The 10,791-nt window shown below is 35.7% G+C and overlaps 1 protein-coding gene across 4 annotated transcripts in view; it reads left to right on the top strand.

Moving 5' to 3' along the window:
• Window positions 1–10: 10 nt before the first annotated feature.
• LRRC49 (leucine rich repeat containing 49) overlaps window positions 11–10,791 on the top strand; it is a gene marked incomplete at its 5' end in the record, with an annotated part of 129,588 nt that continues 118,807 nt past the window's right edge. Inside the window, 6 exons of one of the 4 annotated variants that reach the window (XM_079914112.1) lie at window positions 11–289; window positions 935–991; window positions 3,278–3,370; window positions 7,812–8,013; window positions 8,356–8,458; window positions 9,792–9,995. In XM_079914112.1, coding sequence (XP_079770238.1) covers window positions 242–289; window positions 935–991; window positions 3,278–3,370; window positions 7,812–8,013; window positions 8,356–8,458; window positions 9,792–9,995 — 707 coding nt within the window. Of the gene's footprint in view, window positions 290–356; window positions 456–934; window positions 992–3,277; window positions 3,371–5,842; window positions 5,904–7,811; window positions 8,014–8,355; window positions 8,459–9,791; window positions 9,996–10,791 lie in introns of those variants that run through there. The other 3 variants (XM_079914109.1, XM_079914108.1, XM_079914113.1) reach the window with 3 other exon arrangements.

Below are 10,791 nucleotides of genomic sequence, written 5' to 3'. Positions count from 1 at the left end.
TATGAGGCCAGGAAAATAGAACTAGGAAGTGCTGACGTTTGGGGCCCCCCCAAATATAACCAGAGGCTCTAACGAGGGCATCGGCCAGTGCTTTGGTGGAGGACCAGACCGGAAATGGTAGTTTCCATGGTAACTCCTGAGCGGGTTGCCTGGGAGATGACCCCTTTCGCTCTCTCTGAATCTGTGCTGTAGCGTCACTTCTAAGGCAGATCTAACTGATCTTCTTGGACTGTCTCCTGCCATGATTCCCGGGAAATACCGCTCTGTTTCTGGACGGGCTGCGAGCAACGTAGGTTGGGTCTCCTACTATTTCTTCCCATTAGTAGCGTCCTTTCTGACTGGAGTCTTTGTCCTAGGTGATGGGCTGTATTATTGGGACCAGCACCTCTGAATCTACGCAAGCTATTGTTTGACCGAGGCTTGAGATTCCTGGACTGGACCAAGGCACTTGGAGGGTATTTAATATTGTGTGATGGGTATTCAAAGTCTTGTCCAGGATCTGGGCTTCCCAGAAGGTGGAGCTGGTCTGCTGTGAAAGGCTAAGCTTCATTTAAATTCCTTTAACCGGTCAATTCCTTTTTTTTTTTTTTTATTAAGAAAATACTAACTGGCACCGCCACCTCCTTCACCTGTCTCACTGAGCTATTTACTTAGACCTGAAATAGCAAGTGTCAAAAGCTTTAGGTGCTAAGTAGAGGGTTAAATTGCTGCAGACATTTTGGAAGATAAATCACAGTGAAACCTTTTAATTCTTAGTTGTGATTTTATTGTTTTCAGCGGGTCCCCAGAACATGATAATTTACCAGAAACAAGCAAAAAGGGAGCATTCTGTTTTATTCTAATTTTTTGTTATATCTTGGTGTACTATTTTGGGGAGGTGTGTGTGTGTGTATAAGTTAAGAGCATATTTTACGGTTTAATTTTTACATTGTAGGTGAACTGTGGGCTTCATCTGGTAATTCAAACATCATCGCTTCCTGAAAAAAACAAAGTAAGATTTAAGCAGATTTGTATTTAAATTGAATATAAATTGTTTTATATTCTGCAAAATAGCATGATTTAAAGAGCAGAGTCTAAATTGGAAAATTTAAGTATATTTACTTTGGTCACTAATCTAAAGGTAATTTTTATTTTCTGCCTACACAAAGCCAACTAGTGGTTACCAAAGAAGAGAAGGAAGGGGGAGGGGCAAATTAGGGGTATAGGATTAAGAGATACAAACTACTATGTATAAAATAGATAAGCAAGAAGGATATATTGTATACCTCAGGGAACTATAACCACTGTTTTGTTATAACTTTTAATGGAGTATAATCTGTAAAAGCACTGAATCTCAATGTCGTACACTTGAAACTAATATAATATTGTAAATCAACTATACATCAATTAAAAAAAATCAAACAAAACAAAACCAAAAATAAAAACCCACCTCTTTTAAAAATTGAATCTTATTTCATCCATTACAAGAGGTAAGGTGGGGTTTTTTTGACATCTAAACATTTCTTAAATCAGGACCCTTCTTAAAACTGATGGTACATCATTGTTTAATTGGGAAAGTTTTTCCTTCTTAGTAGTGGGTAAAATGATGGCATGTCTTACTACTGATGGAATCTTATAATAGATAAAATGTGATAATTTGGGGGCACATATCTAACATTCCAGAAAAAAACTGATTAGCAGTGGAAATATATTAGGCCAAATGCTATTTAGAAGTTAAGATTTGAACATGAGGTTCTTTTTCCCAGTTTGCCCATATTCTCCCTGGCATTTCCATAACTTCTGGCTTTTGATTTGATCTCTGAGATACTCGTGTTCTCCCCCCCAGCCCCAACCTCAGCTCTCAGATATACTCACCCACCTCCCACATAACTGTGTTTCAAGACACAACACAAGTTTTCCTTCTTTGACCGATTTGGACACCTCCAACTGGCACAACTCAGGTTTTTCCTAAAAAGTTGTTAAATAGGCGTCACTGAAGGAACTCTGAAGTGAAGGGCGGAATTTACAGATAAAAACCTGAGAAGGCTAAGGAGGGGCGTGAGGAAGGTGGATGGAAGGACGCCATTGGTCAAGGAGGCAGCTGTGGATTACATTATGTATCTGGAAATAAACACTTGGAAAATAGGCCATTTGATTATCTTGAATAAATAGTAGTTAGCTAGATTAATTGAAAATATTCTTTATTGTAATTGGACCTAATGGATTCCTTCCAAAGCTTTGCTGATTGATTTCATTGGACAAATCCTATTCCACTATTATACATAGTATGTTTCTAGGAACTATGTGCCTCATCCAGATTCTTTCCAAACCATTCATTTTCTCTTGTGTGGACATGTATTCTGAGAAAATACCTTAGCTCATATAATGCATAAGGATATAATGTAAATGCTATTATAATTTTTATAGTAGCATGAGAAACATCATAATTCTTTTATGATATGTATTTAGGGGTTTTGGTAGCTAATCATGAGAGGTTGTTTTGGTTTTGTTTTTCTCAGTCCTCCTATCAAATAATTTAAAATAAATTTAGAGAAAACCCTTCTTAGAAGGTTTAGATATATAATTTTATTATGTTATAATTATAATATATATATAATTATAATATGTTATAATTATATAATTATAGATATATAATTTTATTATGGACTGTTAAAGGAGTTCTAATGATAAGAACATTGTGATATTTTTTAACAGAATTTAGTTTCTATTGTATGTTTTTTGCTTTTCCTTTTGAAAAAATGATTCTTGTATTCACTGAATTGTGGTGAGAGTATGGAGGAATTGCAAGTAGCTCAGACTGGAGCCTGGTTTCATCTGACCTCATGAGACTGACTCTGATTTGTGTGTGTATGTGTGTGTGTGTGTGTGTGTGTGGTAAAATACACATCACATAAAATTTACCACTTTAACCATTTTAAATTGTACAAATCAGTGGTATTAAATACATTCACAATGTTGTGCAACCATCACCACTCTCTAGTTTCAGTTTTTATCACCCAAAAGGGAGTCCCTATACCATTAAGCAGTCTTTCATTCCACCTTCCCAACCCTCTTGGAAGCCACAAATCTGCCTTCTGTCTCTATAGATTTTTCTATTCTCAGTATTTCATAAATGGAATCACATAATATGTAACATTTTGTGCCTGGCTTTCTTCGCTTAGCATAATGTTTTCAAGGTTCATCTATGTTGTAACATATATTGGTTATTTTATGTTATTTTATAATTATATTCATTACTTTCTCCAAAAAATTTTTTTTCTTAAATAATGTTTTTTAGGTTGAATTCAAGCTAAATAAAGAAACGCCATCATTCCCTGGTCGACTTTTACAACATGATCTTGAAAGAAACTACTCAAGTAGGCAAGGTATTGTCAGAGAGCAGAGATTAGATATGGTTTATCTTCTTTAAGTAATATTGTTTAATAATGTTGAATTTCTAGATCCAAAGAGACTTGAATTAAAAATGACATCATTCATTGGTTACCAAATTGATTGGGAATTTGTTTAAATCAGAATTGATTTTATATACACAGCATAGTAGATTATTTCTAATACAGGAAAAGCTGTTGTGTTTTAGTTTGGGGTGGGTTCTGCACAAGAGAATGGGAAGGAATCTTCCAAATAATGTCTTAGAACTAGGAAAATAGCTAAATAGTGAGGGTAGGAGTATGGGAACACAGATCTTTAAGGAATAAGGAAACAGTGGAAAGAATGGAAAGTCAGGAGTAGAAAAGAAGCTACCTCTTTCCCTTACTAGCGCATATAATTATAGATATTTTATATCAAAGGCCTTAAACTTTTGTGTGCATCCCCCAAGATCTTGTTAGAAATGCAGATTCTTAGTGCTTCCCTTCCCTTGTGCCCGTCCCCATTCTGGTTTTGCAGGCCTTGGGTGGGATTTGGAAATGTGCGTTTTAGTAATGCCTCAAGTGATTCTGATGGATGTGGTTTGTGGACCACCTTTTGAAACACAGCCTCATATGATCTGGTTATATTTCTGAAATGTATTTTTCAATTCAAGGAGAAATTTTCTTTGGAAGATTTGAGTTGTTACTTGGTTGCCAACAACTGTTAGCTATCTGTAATGTGCTAGTGTTAAGCACTACAGAATCCTTACATACAGTACTGTCCCCATCTCCTAGGAGTTTATATGAGAGGGCTGATCAGTATAGGCCTCTCTAGATTGTTTATCTCACTACTGCATGAACATGTGGTGATTTTGAATATTTTATTAGTTTTCTTTTTTTGTTTTGTAACTTCTGGACTTTCCTCTTGGGCCCATCTAATCTGACATGACTTTTCTTTTTCCTATATCCTACACTCTTGTCTTGGTCAATTGCTGGACATGACCTCAACCTAACTGCTGTTCCACAGTGTAAGAAGCATGTGTCTTGCCTTTTTTGGTTCGATTCAGTACGCATCTACTGAGTGTGTACTGTGTGCCAGACACTGTATTAGGCACAGAGCTATAGATGTGAACCTGAAAATTCTCAAGTAGGAATTTTTTTTATGTTTGTATTGTGAATTTCCTTCACATTTTTGATAATAAATCTTGAATTTGTTTTCTAAAACTTAAATACTTTTCCCAAGGTATTCTTGAGTTAGAGGAGGAAGTTGGTAGACAGATTTGTGTATGTCTGGCTAGGCAAGTTTATTTAAGTGTTAAAGTATTGCTAGATATTTGCTAATGAGGAAATAGTATGGCGGCACTGAATTTTGTGAACCTGAAAGATAAATAAACTCTTGTACATAAATAATGACCCATAAAATACAGATTAATTCTTTAGGGAGAAATAAACCTATTTTTTACATTAAAAGATTTTATTCAAACTCATTCTCTGTGACATTTGTACCTGATTGTTTCCAAATGTGCCTCCTTCATAGTTCCAGTCAGTTTCATGCAAGGAAGGCCACACAGTGTGTAGCTGTTTTCTTGACTTTTGTACTCACTGTTCTTCTTCCAAAGGCACAAAACTTTGGAAAAATTGTAAGTAGCAGTTTATCAGGAAAAGTTGAGGAATCTCTATCTAGTAGACTGCATTCTGATACCCAATTATTATAATTAATTTCACCTCATCCTTATTTTTTCTATTTTTCAAAATTAATTGGACATATATAATTGCCTGTCACCATAAATTAACCAGTGGTACTCTCAGTCCAAAGTAAAGAAACTCTATGTTTTAGTTAGGCTACTTAGTCTAAAACTTGGTATGTGATTTTTTTAGGCTTTTTATATTAATGTTAAGTGTTAACCCCTGTATCCTTGAGATTTTGTAAGAGCCAGGGACTACTATACAGTAAAATCTCAGTTAACCAGACCTTAATTGATTAAATCCCTTAATTAAGAATTCTAAAATATGTCTATAGAGAGGAAGAGGCAGTGCTTGACTCTTAAGGTCATGATAAATCGTGAAAAATATAGAAACAGGATTTTGGTTACTAAAACAATCTCAAAGGTAAGGCTGAGTGGACACATATATGACCGTGTACTGTATTATCCATCCATCCAGCCAGCCATCTGTCCATCCCACTGCTCATCTCTCCATCCATCTTTCCGTCCATCCACTCACCCATCCATCTATCCATGTATCTAGGGTGCCGTGCAGTGAAGACTCTTACCAAACATAGACCATTATGCCTCTAAACACTTTGAGATCCTAATTATGAAAGAATTCATTCAGCATTTTTATACTAAAATGCAAGAATATATGATTTTCTTTTTTAAAAGAAATAATATATGTAAAATGGATTTCTGATTTACTCTTAATAATGGAAAATCAGTTAGTTAATTTACTGATTGCCTAGTGAATTTAGATTCTACAAAGAATATAAAGAATGTAAAATGAACTCCGTTTCTCAAGGAGCTTATAAATTTAATTGGGAAGACAAAAGCTACATATCTGGTGAATTAAATAGTGATATATGAAATCACCAATAACAGGAAATGCTTCCATTAAAATTTTGCCACATAGTAGTGCAGTTTATATGCAGGATGAAACATTCCACATATAATGTGGGTGTTTGATACACACATATTTGTATATATATGTGGGTGTTTATATATCCACATAAATATGTGAATGTTTCAATTGCAGGTCACTCTGGTTCCCAGTCATTTAGAGCAGCGCTCCCCAACCTTTTCGGCACCAGGGACCAGTTTTGTGGAAGACAGTTTTTCCACGGTTGAGGTCGGGGGTGGGGGCATGATTCAGGTGGTAACGGAAGCAGTGGTTCACATGGTAATGCAAGCTTTGCTCTCTTGCCCACTGCTCACCTCCTGCTGTGGGGCCCAGTTTCTAACAATTGAGGGTTGGGGACCCCTGATTTAGAGTATCTTGTTTGTGGATTTTAAGGCCTTTCTATCTAATCATTCTCATATCCTGCTATTTATTGTATAATGTATGTCATACTGATCGTGATAGTAAGCTCATCATGCAGATAGTGATTTTGACTTCTGTGTATGATAAGAGCTGAAAAGTGTGAGGATGAAATTCCTTTATTCACTGAAGTAAGTGAAATTGACTCCTTGATTATTGCCTCTATATCCCAAGTCTGATTAAATTTAAATCTGCCTTCTAAATTGAGGAATGGCTTGAAGCCTTAACAAAATAATTTTAAAAACCTAATTCTGATGCTAACAAGGGAAATCAAGGTTGTCTATTGTCTATTGTTTCAAGTTTTTCCTTTATCATATTTAGCTGACCAGATAATCCTTAATCAGTTAATCCTTACACTGGTTTTTGTTCTTTTAACCATCCAATTTTTGATTTCCAAATCAGTTTACTGACTCGTGGTTGCTTGGGTACCTTGTTAGCAACTGGTCATGTCACAAGACCAGTTCATTTATGAACATGATCTCAATTCTGAATGCTTGTACTCTAGAACATCATTATTAGTTATCTGATACTTCATGATATTCAGAAAAGTGGGATGTGAGCACTGATTATTTTGTTCAAGAAGTGAGGTATGTGATACTTTTGTTTATATCTTGCATACCTGGAGAAGTTAGCAAATACCACTGCTTTACATTTCTTTAGTATGATATATATGGAACTCGATTTTAAGATGGCTTCCCAAAGAATATGTTAGCTTCCTATATTTGGGCTCATCTTTTTGCTTTATTGGTCAGTTTAAGCAGTAGAATTCTGTGGTACCTTAAGTTCTCTTTTACTGCTTATCACTCCCATCAGCATCGATTGCTGCTTTTAGGAAATTTTCTCTTTGTAGAAGGAAATAGAGTTGATTTCTTCTGGTGTTCAAACTGGTACCTTTGACCCATTGCTCAAGTCTTACTTCATTTCTGGAACTTCCCAGCATCTTTTATTAACTATTCTACATTCTTCTAGGTCTTTAAAATGTATCTTAATATGCACCTCCCCCAAAACTCATCTGTGACCATCTTCTTTAAGTAAAAAATAACCAGACACATTTATGTGTGAAATTATAAATAGATATTGTTTTTTTATTCTGCATTTTGTGTATGTTTTTCTGTACAGTTTATTAATTTCATATATGTTTGTCCACTAGATTGAAAGCTACCTAATGGCAGGGGCAATATCTAACCAACAACCTATAAACCTCATAGGGGTGTCACATACCTTGTGGACCCTAACTACAAGCCTAACTACAAGTGTACAAGATTTATTGACATCCACTTTGGTCTCTGCAATATTCTCTACCAATAGTAGTTGAACATACAAAGAAAAATGGATGATGTGAGGTTTACATTTGTTATCCAAAACTACTTTCTCTGTATTTCCTGTAGCAAAGTCATGTATTGTGTAGCTTTGTGATAAATTTTTTGATATTTTGAACGAGATGGAAGAGTAATAAGCCCTTCACCTCGTAATAAATCATCCTACATCTCATCCACAACAAATGTGACAGAATTATGTGGGCTGAAAATGAAAACTACCATGGGCTCCTTATCAGCATTTGGAGATTCTTCCATTCAGACACCTTCAAAGTCCAGAATCCGGCTGGGCTGTCATAGTGCTGGCCCAAATGTATCTGGTAATGAGGGACTATCATCTCAGTTATAAGAGAGTTAAAATTTAGTATTAGGAGTCAGGTTATAAAGGGGATAAAGATAGCACTAGCGTAGTTCTATACTTTCAACCAATCTATAAGGCAAGAGAAAAATTATTTGGTATACACAGAACACATAGTTTTCGTTTGAGGAGGAAAGAAACGAGCTCAAGTTTAGTAACTAATTTCAAATATGGAGAGCTATGGAAGCTGTATTTTCTAAAAAGGATATTTGTAGGTGCCAGAGTTTTCCAAATATAAGGTGACTTATTTTCAAGATTTTAAAGGTTTTTCTTAATCAAGTAATTTGTATATCATTTTCAATAGGTGATCATATTAATTTGGTGAGCTCATCAATGCCATCATTTCCCATTCTCCAACGTTCTTCTGAAGAGAAAATTCTTTACTCAGACAGGTTGACCCTAGAAAGGTGAGGACAACTTACTTTTTTGACTAGATAATTTATAGACATGGTAAAAGATTTGAAAGGTAAAAAAGTCTCTCTCCCTCCTCTTATTTTCCTGCTATTTAGTTCTCCTACCTAGGTATAATCACTGTTACCAGCTTTTAAATTTATCCTTCCAAGGGTATGTGGAGAAATTTTATATCTATATAATGTAAAAGAGCTTGACTATACTCTAAAACAGTACTATAGGTAAAACTTCAAAATATAGTCCTCACATGGGCTTCTCTGCCCTATCCAGTTGAGTTCCCTTTTACCTCATTGGCTCACAGCCTCCTAATCTCTCCTTCGCTCACCCTGCTACAGCCATACCTGCCTCTTTATTGCTCCTTGAATACACCAAGCATGCTTAAACCTCAGGCCTTTTGCATTTGCTGTTCTCTCTGCCTGGAATGCTGTTCCACCACATATCTATAGACTCACTGTCTTTACCTCCTTCAGATCTTTACTCAAGTGTCGTCACCTAGGGATAGCCTTCCCTGGCCACCCTCTCCAAAGCTGTAACTCCTTCAACCCTGACTGTCCCCAGCCCCTTTCTCTGCTTTATTTTCCTTCTTAGCATTTATCACCCTCTAACATATTAAATATTTAACTTATTAAGTTTATTGTTTGTCTCCTCCCACTAGCATATAAGCTCCACAGACACTGGGAGCATTTAGTTCTGTATTTCCAGCACCTAGAACAGAACCTGGGACAAAATAAACTCTCAAAAAATTCTGAATGCATAAGTATGTTTAGGACTTGATCCCCATCTTTAAATCTAGGAAAGTATCAGCAGTAGAATGGTGGATGAAGGATTTCAGCCTTACCTTAGCACTATAACCAGCAGGGAAACTATCTCTGCTGTGCATACCTTTAGCTTAGCAGTGCATATCTGATAGCAAATGGTTAACCAAACTTCCTAGCTTAGCAATGCCTGAGCAGTGGATTGATGGCAAATGCACTTCTCTGGTTATGTGACATGGTTCTTTGAATCATCTCAACCTCTACTGCAGAAGGCAATTACATTGAGTATTGGATGATGTTAAGTTAATTTTACGTGAAATAATTAATGTTGGAGTTTTTTTAATGCAATTAGAATGAGACTTAATTTTAATAATTACCCTGGCCAAAGTATACTGGCTTTTATATGAGTGAATTACTCTTAGATCTACAATGCTTAGTTCATGGAGGCAAGAAGTGGTTCTATTTATCTTTTTCTCCTCACAACATGGGAGCATGAAGATACTACTATTAGTATTTGTAAGAGGAGGTAGACTGCTAAATCAGAACCTTATTAACTTTAAAAAATGTTTTCTAGGCAAAAGCTGACTGTATGTCCTATCATCGATGGGGAAGAACACCTTCGTCTGTTGAACTTTCAACACAATTTTATAACTCGGATCCAAAATATTTCTAATCTGCAGAGGCTAATATTCTTGGATTTATATGATAACCAGATTGAAGAAATTAGTGGGCTTTCTACTCTGAGATCCCTCCGTGTCCTTCTGTTGGGGAAAAACAGGTAATCTTTGCAGATCAGTTTTTTTTTTAAATTTTTTATTTTTTTAAAACATCTTTATTGGGGTATAATTACTTTACAATGGTGTGTTAGTTTCTGCTTTATAACAAAGTGAATCAGTTATACATATACATATGTTCCCATATCTCCTCTCTCTTGCGTCTCCCTCCCTCCCACCCTCCCTATCCCACCCCTCCAGGCTGTCACAAAGCACCGAGCCAATATCCCTGTGCCATGCGGCTGCTTCCCACTAGCTATCTACCTTACTACGTTTGTTAGTGTGTATATGTCCATGACTCTCTCTCGCCCCGTCACAGCTCACCCTTCCCCCTCCCCATAACCTCAAGTCCGTTCTCTAGGAGGTCTGCGTCTTTATTCCTGCCTTACCCCTAGGTTCTTCATGACATTTTTTTTCTTAAATTCCATATATATGTGTTAGCATACTGTATTTGTCTTTTTCTTTCAAGTTTTTGTTTGTTATACTTAGGACGAACATTGAATCCTATGGTGTTTAGATGGGAACTCAAAATTGAATAATACTTAAGAAACTAATAGACTAAAATTTTTGAAAGATTACTTAAATGGATTTAGATTCAGTCATAATTTGTTTTATGAGATTCAGTCTGACAATTATTCAAACCAAGTAACATTTATTAAGTGTATATTTTATTATTTCTATTGCTTTACAGTGCCATAACTTATGCGGAAGTAAATAGCAGACTTTGGCCTTTATGTTTGTTTTATTTTTTAATTTATTTTTTTATTGGAGTATAATTGCTTTACAATGGTGTGTTAGTTT

The sequence above is a fragment of the Stenella coeruleoalba genome (assembly GCF_951394435.1).
Source record: "Stenella coeruleoalba genome assembly, chromosome: 2".
In the NCBI taxonomy this organism is placed as follows: domain Eukaryota; kingdom Metazoa; phylum Chordata; class Mammalia; order Artiodactyla; family Delphinidae; genus Stenella; species Stenella coeruleoalba.
The sequence above is the reverse complement of the archived record's forward strand: the minus strand, read 5'-3'. Positions and strand labels throughout refer to the sequence as shown.